Genomic DNA, 19,137 nt, shown 5'->3' with positions numbered 1-19,137 from the left:
TCCAGCAATGGTATTAGCCACCTGTAAGATGGCGCGAAATTTAGTGCTGTTTGATTTCGAAGTAGGCATAATTGTTGGATATCATTGAAATGGTAGATCCTTGAAGGGCATATATAATAAGTTAAACACTCCAAAATCGTCAATAGCTTTTATGGTTAGGGGGTGGAAGGTGAGTGGTGGTTGTCTGAATGTACTTCAAGCCAGCAGACCACGCAAATAAGAGGTAGACTGTACAGACTCGGAGTTCCAATAAGTATCTGCGACTATTTATTTAATAAACAACAAACGCAGGAAAGCCCACTTGCTTGGTTTCCATGGTCTGTTGCCGCCCATAAGCTTTCGAATACAAAATCAAACCTGCGCTGGTGCAAGGCACGTGAGAATTGTATCCTAGGTCAGTGGAAATAAGTTCATTGGAATAAAGGATCAAGGTTCAGTCGGGTGATAGCCTGGGTTAGAATATGCATGAAGAACGCTTTCGCCAGAAAATATTGTGAATACAGTAAAGCTTGGATGAGGAATTGTATTCTCGGGTACTTCTCATGGTATGGACTAGGACTCTTGATCCCAATCCATGGCTAGCTCAGCGCCGACTGCACTATTCTGAACAACAATGTGCTTCCTTGCAATTTTAAGAGTGGGATCACTTTTATTTCTATGATGACAATGTCGCTTGTCACGTTGTGACTTATGGCACTCTAAAATATCTGTAAGCGATTTAACTCGAGTGAGCGTATCTTATTTATTCAGTGGGTCCAAGAGTACGACTTGTCTACTTCATGCGTCACATTCGCTTGCACAAACATTTTATTACAAGGAGGCACATTCACACAACTCGCCGATAGAACACAGAACAACCATGCCCGAACCGCGCCCTCCAGATCACGGGAAGGACGTCCTACTCCTATGCCAGAACGCCGGCCCTAATTTGAGGGGTTCACCATGGATTGGTATGACAATGAGGTGAACCGATTGGAGTGGCCCGCCCAGAGATCAGTTGAATACTATATAAATCCTCCGGGAAGAGTTGGATCACCGAATTAAGGAGTGCGGCAACCGTCAAAAATTGGTGAATGGGCTTGCATGTCTTCTCCGATCCAAGGGAAAGAAAATACCCCTGCCTACTATCCAACTATTTGTGGAAAGCATACCCGAAAGTATCGAGTCTATAATTGCTTCAGGTGGACGCTATACCAACAATTGAATATGAATAAATTGTTTTCATCACAAGTGTCCAATTTATTGGTAGAATGCATCTTAACGGATAATTGATCTCTAATATTCTTCTGCATCTCTCGTACTTTTCTCCAGGGAAACTGAGACCCCCTATCCCATTACCTTGCCATTTTGGTACCTAAACTAATTTTATGGAGGCCTGGTAATAGCGGCACCAATACTTTAAAAAAATTAGTTACGAACCCTAGGTTAGTGGTAGCATCTTAAGTTGGGAATTGGTGTGGATCATTGCCACGATATGTGGTACCTAAACATATTTTATGCATTCCTAATAAATGTGGTATCAATAAAAAATTATTTATGAACTCAAAACTTAACTCAATATCCTTGATTTGTTTTGAGCAGTGTAGTTTAAAGGAGGTAATGGCAATTTCTTTCCTGCTCCATCCCCGAAACAAAGTTCAAAGACTCGCCACCAAAGGTGAAATGGCGCTGTAGGCAATATTGTTAAGCAAAATGGACATGAAGACAGGTTTAAAATGTGTTTAATAGTTTCTGAAACGTGTTACAAAGCATGTTCAATGTGTTATCACAAAAGCATTATTAATGGTGATAATTTAAACAATTTCGAGCAACAGAAACGTGTGATATATCAACATGTGCGTAACAGTCCTCCTGATATGCTAAGAGCTACTGTTCAGAATGCAGTAATGCTATTTAACTTGCTTTCAGAAAATGGTGGATGTCACATTGAGCAAGCTTTTTACCGTTTCAGAAAGGATTACACATTTTGAAACGACGTCCTCATGTCCTATTTTACTTAGCAATATGGCATACAGCACCATTTCCCCCTAGTGGTGCGTATTTGAACTTTTTTTTTATGTGGAAAAGAAATTCCCATGATTTCTTTCAAACTGTTACAGAGTTTGGTAACATTTGGTGCAGTTGTTTTCCTTTTTTGACCATTTTAAAGTGAAACTTTAATTATAACCACCCTGCACTTTATTCTAATAATATTTTTTATGGTTTACTACAGGACGAGATACATACAAAAAGAATTGAAGTAACAAATTACACACATATGATAAATGTGGAAGTTTGAGACCTCATTGTGTCCAAAAAATATCAGTTTTATTGACTTCTCCCTTTCTCGCATACAGAATATTGAAATAGAAAATATTTGAATTGTCAAAAATATCTAACTGGGGCGTTTCACAAATCTCTGAGTCTGAAAGACTCATTTTTGAAATTATGTCTATTTGTCTGTGCACACGATAACACAAAAGTTCTTTCAACTAGACAGATAAAATTTTGTATAATCTCGCACCAAATTTGTGAACTTCTATCAAATTCTGAACAAACGTAATTCTGAGGAAGTCTGACTATTTGGGTTTCTGAGTAGCGATGCATAATCCACGATTTTTTGAATAACAAGTAATTTTGCTATTATTATTTCGAAATATTTGTTCGAAATATGTTATTTCAATCATTCTATTAATTAAAATTTATTAATTATATTAAATATAAAATTTATGATTTGTAATTAATACTGAATTTACTAATTTAATTAATGTGTGATTGAATTAATTCATCTATTTTAACTTGCTTCTTAAATTTGATTTTTTTTCAAAACTATTTAATTTTTTTTGGGAGAAAAACATTTTCTGAAAATTTTGAACTACATATATAGGTTATTTCGTTAAAATGTTTACTTTAGTTCTTTATTCCAGGATTAGATGGCGCCAGCAGTAAACAGAATATATGCAACCTTATGATCTTTTTGGAATAGTGCATCGTCAAATGCGAATAGCGGAAAGTCAAGGTGACTCCCATGAAGTAAAGCGGTGACTTCGCACTTTCCAGTGAAGTCATCGTTCCGATAAATTTCAATGATATGCAATTCAGTGATACGATAATTACAAACATAATCGGTCCGTTCACTTCAGTGGGTAAGGGACTTTCCCTATGCATGACTGAACTCTTGTTCGAGAGCTTCCATTGGACAGATCGTATTACTTTTGATCTGTCCAAAGTAGGGATGACGAATATTTTACGAGCGGTTATTACGTAACCAATATAATAAAGTCACAAATATCAGTGATCAATACTTTTCAAAGAGGGGTGTCATTCAAATCCTTTATAAGATCTTACTGGTGATATTTCGATTACAGGTTTTGGATCACGATAGAAAGTAACAATCGATACGATATAACTGAAATTTACCGGAGCGATGACTTCACTAGAAAGTAACAATCGATACGATCTGTCCAATGAAAGCTCTCGAACTAAACAGAAAAGGAGAAATCTGTGATTGGATTGAAAAGTGAATGGACCGGTTATTGGAATTATCGTATCATTGAATTGCATATCACTGAAATTTATCGGAGTGGTGACTTCACTGGAAAGTGTGAAGTCGCCGCTCCACTTCATAAGAGTAACCTTGACTATCCGATACTCGCACTTGATGATGCACTATTCCATACAAATCCTTTTTAATTGCTTGTGACTTAGCTTTGCATGTATTCCGTTTACTGCTGGCGCCATCTATTAGTAAAATATAGAACTAAAATAAACAATTTAAAGAAATGACATATATATTTAATTCAAATTTTTCAGAAAATGATTTACTCCAATAAAGAAATTAAATAAATAGTTTTGAAAAAAAAATCAAATTTAAGAAGTAAGCTGAAATAGATAAATTAATTCAATCACACGTTACTTAAATTAGTATTAATTACAATTCATAAATTTTATATTTAATATGAAGTAATAATTTTTAATTAATAATATGATTGAAATAACAGATATTTGGGACACATATTTAAAAATAACAATAGCAAAATTATTTGTTATTCAAAAAATCGTGGATTATGCATCTCTAGTCCAATGGAAGCTGTCGAATCAATATTTACTAGTATCGATTGTTACTTTCTATCGTGATCCAAAACTTAGTATAGCCAGTAAGATCGTATCACGGATTTGAATCACACCCCTCATTGAAAAATATTGATCACTGATATTTGTGACTTTTTGATATTGGTCACGTAATAATCGCTCGTAAAATATTCGCCATCCTTATTTCTGAGTACAAGTGAATAAAATAACGTTAAAATAAAAAGGAATAAAAAATGAGCCAGATAATAGAAATATTGATAATAAAAAGTTCTAGATGAATTACTGATAAATTAAACTGATGAATAAAAAGTGATATCTAGATTTAGCATCTAAATTGTTGATCTATATCAAATTTTGAACTAAAGTCGTCAAGAGTTTGATTGTCTGCTTATATATTTTTTGCATTCTGACAATACGATCATTCAAGAACCCATCCACTTTGATAAATGATATTTCGAATGCAGTTTTAGTATGCGACGCGTGTATTTTAATAGATGTTAAATCAAATCTGTCAAAGAGATGGTTGTCTGTCAGCCTGTAGGTTATTATGTATGCATACACGATATTTAACTAAAACACAATAACTTAGATAAATGAAATTTGGTATGTTATTTTCTAACTAAAATTGTAGTTCTATGGCGAATTTTGGTTTGAATCGGTGCAGAAAAGGCATTCAAAATACATGTTCCCTTTTTTTCACTGTACCACAGAGCACAAAATGCTCATGTACAAAATTATGAAAATAAAAATATCTGTACTCGTGGTATTCCTAGCCTTGTTCGAGATCCAGAGGTTTATGCGGGAGGAGGCAAGATAATATTTTTATTAGAGAATATACAAAAAAGTTTCGAGGGGAACTCTCCTTCTGATTATTTAATTTTTTTTTGTTTCATGTTCATAATGATAGATTTTTTTAAAAACGTTTGCTTTCTCAATTTCCTTTATACAATATTTTTAAAAGCATGTACACTTATGGATTTTTTGTACGGAGAGTATGTACGGAGTCATGATTTTTGCAATTTTATAATTTAATTAGCAGTTAGTAGATTAACTGAATTAAATTTTGATTCAACACGAGTGGCGCCATCTAGAAAGAATTTAAGGCAAAAAGATTTTAATGTTCTATAATGCAATTCCATGAATTCCATATTTTGTGATAAATTTTAAAAAAAACGGAACGAAAAAGCTTTTAATATACATACTCTCTTGTTATTTTAGTTATTCCATTCCCCAGCATAAAAATTATGGACTTGAACAAGGCTACGAACACCTTCGTGCTTTTGCTTTTGAACTTCGTAATGAAGAGTCAATTAGCAATGCATTTTAGAAATGCATTTTGAACTTTTTTCCCTTCCAATTGATGACTGAGGGCACCTCAGACATGAGGATGAGGAACTTCCGGTATGGTGGTTAATTCTCGCCGAACTGGTAGGTACAGAAATGGCATGCAGTCAGTTACCTCCAGCTGATGACGAGACCTGCCTTCTACAGGAGGTGTTGTATTGTGACCGGTGATGGTCCTTAGGACTCAAACTTAGTTCCCACTTATGCTGTCCAGTCATTCAGATTTTTTTTTCGTGTAGGTCGCAGTAGCTGCCTATGTTTTATGTTTTCTTTCCGTTTAAAACTAAATGGAAATTTCTATGTTTTCTTTCCGTTTAAAACTAAATGGAAATTTCTATGTTTTCTTTCCGTTTAAAACTAAATGGAAATTTCTATGTTTTCTTTCCGTTTAAAACTAAATGGAAATTTCTATGTTTTCTTTCCGTTTAAAACTAAATGGAAATTTCTATGTTTTCTTTCCGTTTAAAACTAAATGGAAATTTCTATGTTTTCTTTCCGTTTAAAACTAAATGGAAATTTCTATGTTTTCTTTCCGTTTAAAACTAAATGGAAATTTCTATGTTTTCTTTCCGTTTAAAACTAAATGGAAATTTCTATGTTTTCTTTCCGTTAAAAACTAAATGGAAATTTCTATGTTTTCTTTCCGTTTAAAACTAAATGGAAATTTCTATGTTTTCTTTCCGTTTAAAACTAAATGGAAATTTCTATGTTTTCTTTCCGTTTAAAACTAAATGGAAATTTCTATGTTTTCTTTCCGTTTAAAACTAAATGGAAATTTCTATGTTTTCTTTCCGTTTAAAACTAAATGGAAATTTCTATGTTTTCTTTCCGTTTAAAACTAAAATTTGACGTAGGCCTACAGTTTTAGAAACAAGATCTCATTCCAAATTTCATTTATCTAGGTCTTTGCAATTTTGAATAATCGAGAGTAGATGTGTATGATTAAATGCACTGCAATATGTTCTGCTAACACAGTAATAGACAGTTGATTTTTTTCCACATGTGTTTCAATGTTTGATATGGGTTTACAATATAACACTACTTAAAACTGAGCATTTCATTTTATTCTTCTATTTATTTACGTTTTATAGTTATCATATTCTTTCGCTCTTAGACCGAAAACATAACCTGAAAGAATTTTGTTCAAAATTTGATAGAAATTTACAAATTTCGTTTTAAATTCACACATGGAATTTCGTCACTCTAGTTCAGGGCGCTTTTCAGTTATCCCAATCACAAACAAACATAATTACAAAAGAAAAAAATAGTCTTTTTTTTTTTTTTTTCCGAAATCAAGATAGTGTGAAACGTGGAGATTTGTTAAAATTATGGCATCGAATTTCTTGATGATTGCAAAGTTTTTCTCTATATATACTTCGAACATGAGAAAGAATGTGGAGATTTTTTTTAAAATTAGGGATCAAATTTCTTGATGATTGCAAAGTTTTTCTCTATATATACTTCGAACATGAGAAAGAATGTGGAGATTTTTTTAAAATTAGGGATCGAATTTCTTGATGATTGCATAGTTTTTCTCTATATATACTTCGAACATGAGAAAGAATGTGGAGATTTTTTTAAAATTAGGGATCGAATTTCTTGATGATTGCAAAGTTTTTCTCTATATATACTTCGAACATGAGAAAGAATGTGGAGATTTTTTTAAAATTAGGGATCAAATTTCTTGATGATTGCAAAGTTTTCAATACATATACTTCGTACATGAGAAAGAATGTGGAGATTTGTTAAAATTGGGGATCAAATTTCTTGATGATTGCAAAGTTTTTTCTAAATATACTTCGTACATGAGAAAAAATGTGGAGATTTGTTAAAATGATGGATCAAATTTCTTGATGATTGCAAAATTTTTTTCTATATATACTTCGTACATATAGTACAAAGAATTAAGGAATGCATATATCTTTACGATTCAAACAAAATCTTAAACAAACAATCCAAAACCCTTTGGTTACAAATACAAAGATCAGGATATAACTGTATAAAATTAACTAGTAACAGTGGTGTTCCCAAAAGTTTCTAGCATACATTTATACCTCACAAAAAAAATTATTGATCTTTTAGACGTTTTACATTGCATTGGCGTACAATAGTTACAGTTATTAACACTTGGCATAAATTTAGAATTTTTTACTGAATCCATCGTTTCACCTTTGAAGTTTTTTAACGATTAATCCCTGGCAAGTGATTAATAGTATCCAAAAATCAAATTTGTATTGTAGACGCGTTTTTTTCCAACCCAACTGGAAACACAATGGTAGTCACAACGTCATTACGCTTTTCCGCTATCGCATTACATGCTTCTAAAAGTGCAGATGGATGGACTGCCAATCCTTAATTGCATTTAGTTCTAACTTTGTTAGATTTCTGCTCTGTGGATGTTAAATCTGTACGAAATTTTTATCGATCCAGCTCTGTTAGTTTATTGTTATCGAGTTCACTTAAATTCGAACAGTTGGGCAGACAGACTTCCTGAAATTTGATAGAAATCTGCAAATTTGTTATAAAGACCATCTACCAAATTTCAACCATCTAGCTCAAATCGTCTTTGTCACAGACAAACAGATAGATGGGCACGCAAATATTTTCCAAAAATATGTTTTTCGAATTCCAAGAGGTCTAAAACATTTTTTTAATACTGCGCCATTTTCTCTAAACCACGTATGGAAGAAAATAAGAAGGGGGATTTTGGGCATCCATTTATTTACCCGACTGTAATTTTCTGTACAATGCGAAAATAAATATATCAGAGAATCTCTTGATACAAACAAAGAAATGTTTAAACTGTAAATCATTTTGGATAGGAGAAATTGCTTGTGGTTTGCACCTCTAATCAAAACACATACGATGAATATGCGAGCAGAATTCCCCTGGCAGTTGTCGTGTGGCAGGAAATGGAAAAATACGGAACCCCAGTCACGCAATGGAAACAAATGATGATATTTTTTTCAAGAGAAAAAAAATCAATGTAATGTGTCGTTTTTCCATTCGAGTTTTTGTCTTGGGACATTTAAATCTTTCTCGTCCCTCCATGAAGGTTTATGATAAAGAAAGGAAGCGGAACGTTCTTGGTTCTTTGAAATGTTATTCTATTCTTGATTGAATGATTTATTTTTTCTGCTGTTAAACTTTCTGGGTATGCATCTAACTGCAATGACATGTTCTCAGATTTTTGAAAGCATTTGTAGATGCATTTAAATCTGTATTCACTAATGGAATCATTTTTTGATGTAGTGAGTAATAATTTTTTCCTACATTCCCATCATTCAGATGATGAAACGTCATCTGCATATTATTGCGAACCTATAATATTGCTTTTCTGTGTAATTAGATACATTTTAAAAAGATTACAAATATTTTAATGGGTGTCGAATGGATAGCAGATCGCGGAACTTCGGCCATTTGGTATCAAAAATAGATTCTAGAAAATAGAAGAATTATGAGGATATCTCTAATATAACTCAAGATTCGCCGATTCTTCTTGGTGGTTCTATGCTCTTACAAAGATGGCATATAAAAATTGAAGAGATTCTCGAGATGGGAACGAAGGGATCTCTGTCTCAGGAGTGTTGTTTGTAGAGCGAGCTCTTTAACAGTATTCTGGACGCTTTGTGTTGTACATTTCAACTGTGTTTTATTATCAGTATTTCACTCTTTGGGATAAAGTATTGTTATCCTTTCTCAGTGGACAATATTTTTTCCTAATAATATTCAAAATAATCAGCGGAACTGAAGAATCGGAAGAACCAGAATAATCTAGCTTCAGTCGCTTGTCCAGTTTTGTAATTTTTTGTTTCATATGAAAAATTATGATCCTCAGATATGGTATTAAGACCTCCATTTTTGTAAGAGATACCAAAAATTTAATGTTGCTATGCATTCTTTATGGGGAAAACACCTTGACGGAATTCTCCAACTCCACTCACTGAACAATTTTGCTAAAATATATTTTCGTTTCAAAGCTCATGACTAATAGATATGGCGTCAATGACCACCTGCTACTTAATTCAGTTCCACTAATTGTTTTCGAAAAATATTGAAAAATAAAATCTTGCCGCTCCCTCCACTTCAACAGAATCCCGGAAGCTTTAGATTTCACCAATTAGTTTCATTCCTTAATATTCATAACTATGTAATCGCAATTCTCTTCTATGCTTATTGTGCAAGCTACAATTTAGAATAGTACTTTTATTTGGTGTGATAGGGTGTATCTCATCAAAGTTGGACGATAGTACTAAATTAATGCTATTAATATCATGGGCAACAAATCGTAGAAACGCGGCTAATAATTACATTGATAATATCCCTTCCTTAAGAGTAATTTTTGGCCCAGTATCTATAATGAATCAAGGTTCAATCTCTAGCAGTCGGATGACAGAATCTGGGTTTGGCATATGCATAGAGAACGCTATGAAGAATGCATTGTGCTTACAGCAACGTTTGGCGGAGGTGGGATTGTAGTCTGGGAATGTTTCTCGTAGTATGGACTGAGATACTGGATTACAAATCATGATAAGCTCAACGCTGACAGGAGCCCAGAGATCAGAGTTGAATGCTATAGAAATCCCCTGGGACGAGTTGAATCCTCGAATTAAGGAGTGCAGCAACCATTCAAAATCGGTGAATGAATTTACATGTCTTCTCCAAGCTCAGTGGAAGAAAATACCACTGTCCATCAACCAAATACTGGTGGAAAGCATGCCTTGGAGAGTTAAGGCTGTAACTGCTTCAGGTGGAGGCTCTACTGACAAAATATGAATAAATTGCGTTTATCTCTTGTATCACAGGTGTCCAATTATTTTTTTTTGTGTATTACCAATGGAAATTCGCCCTTCATCCTTATTTTTGAAAGAAGTTTCAAAAACTCTCCCTCACTGCATGTTCTCTAGGTGAAAAAATATCGTCAGATCTCTTCAACAGCATCTATTGCACCGATTTCGAAAATTTTTATTTCTCATGAAATCTCATGACTTCTAGACATGTGATTAAAATTCATCCTTCCATTTCCAACTATCCAAAAAAATTGAGAGATATCGCTATATAAAACTTTATCAGAACCTCCAACTTTAATAATTGGACCGATTTCGCCAATTTGTATATATTGTTAACCAATCAGAACGCCCTATATTAACTATTCAAGTTAAATTTAAAATGGTACTTTCTTTTGTTTCGATAAAAGGTGGTTCATCAAAGTTAGTGGACATGAAAAAATTAATGGTGTAGTTAATATAGTTGGCGAGGAGGAGTAGTTAATATAGTTGGAAATTTTGGAGTCTCTGAAGATGATTTGTTTAATTTAATTAAATATAATTAATCGGTGATCACCAAACATTATTTCCTTCCACACCTCTTGGTGAGGTTTTTTATGTTTGTGTCCCTTCTCCTGTTCTTTTTTCCTAGGCAGCATGTAGAATTTGGCTTAGATTAATTATATTATTGTCCTTGTCCGGTTTTAAAGCAACGCTATGCTATTTCGGGATGGGCCACGTAATTCTGAGTCCCTATCAGATGACGTGGACCATACCTGAGTTAGATAGCTTTTAGAAATTATCTTTAATTTTCAAATCATGACGCAAGGCATTATTTCGTCATGATGCAGAGAATTTTATTCTATAGAATTTTTGCAGAAATTCCATAGATTTCGGCTAAGTATATGTGTTTTGTTCAGTTTTAATCACATAAGAAACACTGTAGTCGAATATGCTTTATAAATTATTTTATTAATCTTTTCATGATGTATACATATATTATATCTCCTTAAACAATAAACATAAGATAATACAATTTTATTATAAGACTCTGGGGCATAACATTAACTTATAATCTGGTAGTTTACAGGATTTAATATGTGCGTACAAAATAGAAGAGATTTAACAACAAATATAGATATTTAAATTGTCTACTAACAATAATTTATACATTTAGGAACAAAGTTGAGGAGAACAAAAATCTCAGTGAGTTTTTTTTTCTGTAATAAACTCGATGTTTAAACAAGAAATATATCGACATCATCCTCACATGTATAATTTGATCGGAATTATATGATTGCCATATGAAAAGAAACACAGCGTTTGAATTTCATAAAATTCCATTAAGTCTTCAAAAATAATGATTGTTAATATATGTGATAATTTCCCAAACACTTTGGATTTTTTCTATTGTTATATGACTTACTCATTTGAAATAGATAAATATTATAAAAATATTATTATGACTTTTTTTCTAATTATTTATTTGATATGTATCTAAATTTGACTTTATTACAGAAGTTTAGGCGAAACAATAAAAAGAAAAAAAGAAAACGAAAAGAAGAAAAAAAAAAACAACGAAATTTAAATAAAAAACGTTGGTGCCAATAGAATAGCGCCAAAATTTAAAATTGGCGGCAATCTGGGTCCCATTAATGGAATAGTAAGTATAATTAAAACTAAGACATTTATTTAATACATGAAAAAAGAAAAAATATTACCTTTAGTTGTTTTATCGCAACAATTTATTTCTGCATATGTTTCAAATAAAATAAAACAGAATAAAAACTAATCTTTTAAGAAATGTACGTTGTGAAAAAAAAACAATAAGGAAATAACTAAGCATTTATAAATGGAAATTTAGGTAAAATAACATAATAAAACATTATGCATCAAAATTAAACACAAGCTGTCCACCGAGGTGACAAGTATTAAATACAACTTAAAGTTGATGAATAAAATTAATAAAAATAATTAATAGAAAAACTTAGTTTTGAACAAATCGAATAAAATGTAATATTTCTTGTTTAAACATTTATATAGCTCTGTGAAAAAAATTTGGAACAGAAAAATCATAAATAATTTTAAAACAAATAGTAGTTGCCTTGGGAACTTATATTAGAGGGTGGAGTCTAGATCACATAAAATGGACGTTCGGAGAAGGATAAATAATAAATTCATCAGAAAAATAAGAATATTATGATGATAAATAAAAAATATATCACTAACAAAATTGTGTTTATGCCAAAAAATTACATCTACACGAATAATTTCTACTACACAAATCAAACACATCAATAAATTATTAATTCAAATCATTGTTTGAACATAAATAGATTCAAATAACTCAAACTGCAAAAGATTTTTGCATGCACTTTTTTTCTTCTTTTAGATTTCAATCATAAAAAAAAAAAATCACGCATTCGACTAAAGATAAATGCTTTCAATGAAAATTCATATATTATACATTCAAATATTTGTTTTAATTTTTATATTTTTTAAATTATTAAATTTTAATAATGGAATTAATTCATGTTCATGTGATACACGTTAAAAATATGTTGTGATTACTTAATTTTTTTATTCGATTTTGAATTTTGCAGGAAGCAAATAACACGAATTACTATTAGCGTTTTAGGTTCAGTTGTGTTACGAATATAAAATGGGGGAAAATTTTATAATTAAATTATTCAATAAATATTAATTAATTTCAAAGTTAAATGTTCGAGTCTGAATGGATAATTTAAAAGTGAAATAATTTATTTTGTCATTTAGAAAACAAACTACTGCAAATAAGTTGTATTGAATTTTTCATTTTTTTTTAAAGCAGCTTTTGAAAATGGTAGTTTTTTTTTAATAATTGTGAAAATTTCATTCTTTTAAATGGGTCTGTGCCTGTCGAATATAGTTGAGCTCTGGAATTCCAAAAAAACATATTGCCAGTTGAAAAACATTAAAAAAAATGCAACTTGTTATGACATTAAGTAATGTTAACGGATAACACAAGACATAGTTTTAGAATTCAAATTAATCTTTTCTATTTTTCAATTACAATTCAATTAAATACCAACTATGATTAAAAGTAAAATATTTTCTTCAGTAATAAATAACGCACATTTCTTCATCTTATTCTCTTTCTTATTTTTAAATCAGAAATAATAAAAAATTATCGCATAGAATTTGTTTCTTCCATTTTCTATTAAAAATGATTTTTCAGCTGCAAAGACGGGGAAATTGAAGTTTTCGAATTTTACAGCAGCATTCAATGAACAGATATCATAGTTAAGAAACATTTTATAAACTAAACTAAAATCATTACAACTTACTGTTAAAATTACGTAAATGTATATTCATATTATCAGTATAAAAACATAATACTGAAATTGCATTGCTTCTAATTATATTCTAATATTTTTGTCAAATTAGTAGTTTGGTACATGCTGCAATGCTTTAAAAGAACATCTTTTTCTGTTTCTAATCTTAAATTAGTCTTCTTGAAGAATTTAATACCAGAAAGATAAGAATATGAAAAATAATTTGGATTATTTGAAGAATTTCTCCCGAACTAAATAAATTTATTATTAAAGTTCTTTATTGGAGAATTAGAAATTTAATAAGTACATATAAATCTTAAAAATCGAGAATATTAATTATGTTTTATTTTGTTTCTTCAAATGTTTTATTGCACCTGATAAAGCTAGAGTTATTAATACCAAAATTTTCATTTAGTTATGAATAGTATCATATGATCTATGAATAATGTTGTAATTTTATTTTTATTTAATTTTCAAATTATTTTTCTTCTGTATGTCCGTCTACAGAAGAAAAATAATCTAAAAAGTTAAAAATTTTCCGCAAATTAACATCGAATTAGAAGTAAGTAACAAAAGATATAATCATTCGCTCAGTTTGTTTAATTCCGGTATTGAAGATTCATTATAGAATTGAAATTTTTTATAAATCTCTCTCCAGTAGAAGAAGAATCCAAGCAATTGTTGATATAATACAATATACAAAAATATTTTAATTATTCATTAAAAAAATGAATATATTTCTTAAAATTTACCTATTTTTACTATTTATGAATTTATTATTTCGTGCAGAAATTCGTCGGAAAATCATTCTCAGCTATCAATAACCTATGGATAATTAATTTTCTGTAATTCCGTCTACAGAAGAAAAAAAATCCAAACGATTATTAATATTCTAAGAACGCATTCCGATTAATATGAAGAACAAAATTTTCATTACTAGTAAGTTCATTTAATTGCGTATTGGAGAATTAAAAATTATCGAACCATTGTTTCAATTCTTTGAAACATTTTCACTTTTTTTAAACATTTTTTTTTTTAACTTTTCAACTTGAATAAGAATTCAAGCTGAAATTGTACCACTGACTTCTCACTTTTAGAACTTTACATGAAATCTAAGCTAATATTATGTACAAGCATTGAACAATGTTCAGGTAGCCAGCATCCGATAAAATTCCTTTGATATAAAAATACCTCGGTCATGCTGTTCACTGAGCAATCCTGTCTTATAAGCCGCATTTTCCTATTCTACAAAAATTCTAAAATCTACATAGTATACACACAGAGTAAATTACACAATTACATATTTGAGAAAAACGATGGAGGACGAAGTATTTCCGTTCTGCATGTATGTATTCATTTTTTTATATAAAGTTATGTGAAAAAAATGTAAAAATATCCATTGACATTTCTTAAATACTACTCTACATAAGAATTCGAAAGCTGAGAAGTCAAACGGATATTAGGTTAAAACCGGTTTGGCTCTTCAAAATGGCCTCCTTATTGTACTATCGATTTCCAATCTCAAGAGTGTTGTTCTGCTATACGTGCCATAATAGGAGAATACCAGTCCGAGAAAAGATTTCTAGTACATTTAGGCGCATTTTTCGGAGTTTATGAGCGTCAAAGTTTCATTTTCTTCATTACAATGAATTTATTTAACACTTTTAGAATACCATTCTTCAGTAAGTCCATCGACAGAAGAATGATAATCCAATGAGTTGTTAATGAATTGATTTAAACTTTTCAGAATGTTATTCGGCTGTAAATCCGTCTACAGAAGAATAACAATCAGAACAAATTTTTGTATTTCGTTTAGGTTCGTTCTCCAATACGAACGGATTCTACGAATTAAAGTTGTATTCTTTTCATTTTAATTAATTTATTTAACGCTTTTAGAATACCATTCTTCAGTAAGTCCATATACAGAAGAAGAATAATCTAATGTGTCGTTAATGAATCGATTTCCAGTCTTCAGAATGTTATTCTGAAGTAAGTCCATCTACCACAGAATAACAAACTGAGGAATCGTTATCTGTCATTTAGATTAGTTCTTCTAAGCGATTTCTGCAAGGAAAGATATTTAGTTCTTTTCATTATAATGTATTTAACACCTTCAGGTTAATATTCTCCAGTAAGTCCGTCTACAGAAGAATAATAATCTAAATGGTTGTTAATGTTTAATTCAAATTATTTCTTCAATTTTAGTAAGCGATTTATTTGCATAAAGAATTCCATTTTTTTTTATTTAATGACAATTTAAGTGTTTCAAAAATAGGTTATCTGTTCTTTTATCTTAAATTATTACTCTTTTGTAAGTCCGTCTAAAAAGAGTAATAATCTAGTAATTAATAAACCACATGGACTCTTTCTTCAAAAACGGAGAGGGATTTTAATATTTTCCTTTTTAACGATATTTTGTCTCAAAAGCATCATATTCTCAATCTTTAATTATTATTCTTCTTCAATAAGTCCGTCTACGGAAGAATAATAATTCAAATTTATTAATGATATTTATAAAGGATCTTCCTCTATATATTATTTCAAATTCTCCATGAGAAGAAGTGGATGAACTATTTCTGGAATGATTTTAGTCTTGTTTGATAACAAGCAAATTAGAATTTGAGTTCCATTTTTTGAAAAAAATATAATTTAATGTGAAAGCTACTTTACATTGTTAAAAAAAGTATTGTTTTTTTTCAGATAAGGATTCTTATATAAATGCTCATTAATTTGGTTGACAGATAAAATAGATCTATCTTTTAGAGGCTCTTGGCGTAAATGAAGTAGTAGAATTTATGTACGGAAAATACCAAAGGAATAAAATACACGAATAAAATGTGAGAGCATATTTTATTTCGAAAAAGAAGAAAAACTTCACGCAAACGATTTTATTTAAAATAATTCGTTGAATAAAAGAATTTTTTTTTCTTCTTTAACGCAAACGAGAAATTTTTGAAAATTACAGTAACAAAATTCCGAATTAATTAGAACAAATTGCTCGCATGTAAATTTCGTTAAAAATAAGAAAGAGAATATCGGAAATGATACCTCCCTTTTTTTAATTTACAAAGAGCGTTTTTGAAAAATATAATACAAATATTCGAATTTTATTTATATATGAACATTTAAACGAAAAAAAAAACCAAACAAAAATGCCCAAACTTTTAAATATTGCGACTCATTTTTTAGAAATCAAATCTAAAGGGATCCACTTCACGCTTTAGTGCATTTAATTTTTTTCGGAGACGAATAACACGTGTTCTTTATTAAAATGGCTTTTATAAACCCAAAAGAAATTTTTGTGATTCCCAATTTGGGGATCTTTGCAGTTAATGATATATTTATATTTGCAATAAAATAAAAAGAGTAACATAACTGAAAAAAATCGATAATTAAATAATTAAAGAAATCTAACAACAATATAAAAAAGAATCAGGAACTAAACTGTATATTAACTGACATCTATAAAATTGTTTTTAGAATAAAAATATCAGAGAATTCTAATTTTGTGAATGCATTATAGATTTTTTTACCGAAATTTCTTGAATAAAATTAGATGAACAGCTGTAGAAAGATAAGAAATAGTGTCACAATATTTGTAATTATTCTTGTGTTTGATAAAAATCAAATTGTAAAGTTCACATTTATAAGATTCAATTGTTTTTCAATAGATAAAAAAGCATTAGAAAAATTCTGTCTATAAACATTTTAAAGATATGTATTGTCAATGAAAAGTTCTAAGACGAATGCGTTATCTTTTATTTGAAAATAAAAAAATGGTGATCTTTGGCACATAAACTTTGTAAATTCAAAGTATAATTCTCATTGATTCTTTAAATAATCAAATAAATTCTTTAACTGAGTATTCTGTCAATAAATAAATACTTTTATTCTATTCGAAATTTTGTAGATATAGAATACATAATCTTTTCATCCATTTGAGGCCAACTTTTAAAATTTTTTGTCTTTATTAATATTTTCTTTTTAGCAAAATAGAATTTCAAAATTGATTTTTCAGTAAAGTCACCGACATATAGTGCAGTTAGATTAAAAGCATTCTTTAACAATATATATTGTTAGGAATTTTTGATCATTAAATAAAAAGTTTCTCTCTTAAATTTTGTAAATTGTCTATTAGTGAGTAATATTTTAATATTTTAATGAACTAAAATATTTATTAAAACGAGTTTTTAAGACTGTTTTTTTTTAATTGTAAGATTCTCTTTCAGTAAGATTAACACTTCAATATTTCCTAATAGTTTTACTTTTAAACAACACTAATCAGAATTAATCATGCACGTCGGATTTTAATTAGCAATTTTAGTATCTATCCTGCCCATTAAAATTATTTAAGTAATGAGCAGTCCATTTAATTTTTAAGAAACCCTCCCGCCCACCCACCGAGAAAATATCGATTGGACCTACATAAATCTTTTTTTTTTCTTTTCATTCTTGTTTAGAAATGGGAATATGTTTCAAAATTAATTCTTGGTGAACGCATTGAAAATTTTTCATTCAATATTCTAAAGTTTTCAACTGTTTTCTTTGTAAAACCGTTTGAATTTTGTTTTTATTTTTAATTCTGGGAATTTATATTCATTTTTATATGTGGAAAATTTACATTTTAAAGATATTTACAGCTTTAAATGCCACTTTCTGAAATTTTATATTTTGGTAAAACGTTCCAACAAAAACCTATGTATAAACTAAAATTTAATGTATAATTATTATTCAAATTTGATATAAGGATCTCTCAACATGTTTTGAGGCATCTCAGCAACAATATATGCGACCTTTTCTTTTCAAAAGATTTTATAATTGCTGAGGAATTGGGAATTTCATACTAATTATTAATAAAACCCTAGCATTTAGAGACCAGATTTATATAGAAATTAATTTTTAGTAAATATTTTTTGAGTTACACCAAAATTTTGAGCAAATTATTAAATACACTTCTAGGTTAGAAGGTTTTGCTTTAAACCTTTATTAAGGTCCTCCCCCTTGCCAAAACCCAACATTTTTTTTTTTTTTTCATTTTCGAAACACTTTTAGTTTTTAACTGATATATACTTATTCCATATATGTTTTTAACCCTGTTTATATGAGAAATTTTAAAAAATATAGATATTTTACATCATTTTAAAAAAATCTCGAACACATTCGCATACTTGTTCCATCTTTTAAATTGAGATATTTTGAATTTAACAATACCATTCATATAAATAATACTGTAAGTCCAACATTGTAGGATAAATTCATGTTCCAATGGAGCAATTCTTCATGAAAATAGCCACAAGCATGAGAAAAAAGTACGTATTCTATAGCTAACGGAAAATCAATGTTCAGTGCATGCAAAAATCAGAAATAATATTTGAATTAAAAAAAATCACGAATTCTTCACTCTGGAGCACTGGCCTCCTTGTCTATGTACGATGGAATGTAATCGAGCTTCGGGTCTTTTGACCAGTAGTATGTGGGTGGTCCGCTAGAATAGCAATACTTCTGCGCCAGTGGCTTGTCCCCATCCACGTAGTACATCATGTAGAAATTGCACATTTCATCCTCACCAGTAGGCCTGAAGAATTCAAAATAATAACAAGACATCAATAAATGATACAAACTGTTTGATTTTTTTTCTAAAC

The 19,137-nt window shown here is 30.0% G+C and overlaps 1 protein-coding gene across 1 annotated transcript in view; it reads right to left on the bottom strand.

Annotated features, from left to right (window-relative positions):
* Window positions 1–17,901: 17,901 nt before the first annotated feature.
* Window positions 17,902–19,137, bottom strand: part of LOC129955758 (peptidylglycine alpha-hydroxylating monooxygenase-like) — a 35,085-nt gene continuing 33,849 nt past the window's right edge. Inside the window, exon 11 of the mRNA XM_056068249.1 lies at window positions 17,902–19,070. Within this exon, the coding sequence (XP_055924224.1) occupies window positions 18,893–19,070 (178 nt within the window). The 3' untranslated portion in view covers window positions 17,902–18,892. The remainder of the gene's footprint in view (window positions 19,071–19,137) is intronic.

This window comes from Argiope bruennichi, chromosome 2 (genome assembly GCF_947563725.1).
Source record: "Argiope bruennichi chromosome 2, qqArgBrue1.1, whole genome shotgun sequence".
Classification (NCBI taxonomy): Eukaryota; Metazoa; Arthropoda; class Arachnida; order Araneae; family Araneidae; genus Argiope; species Argiope bruennichi.
The sequence above is the reverse complement of the archived record's forward strand: the minus strand, read 5'-3'. Positions and strand labels throughout refer to the sequence as shown.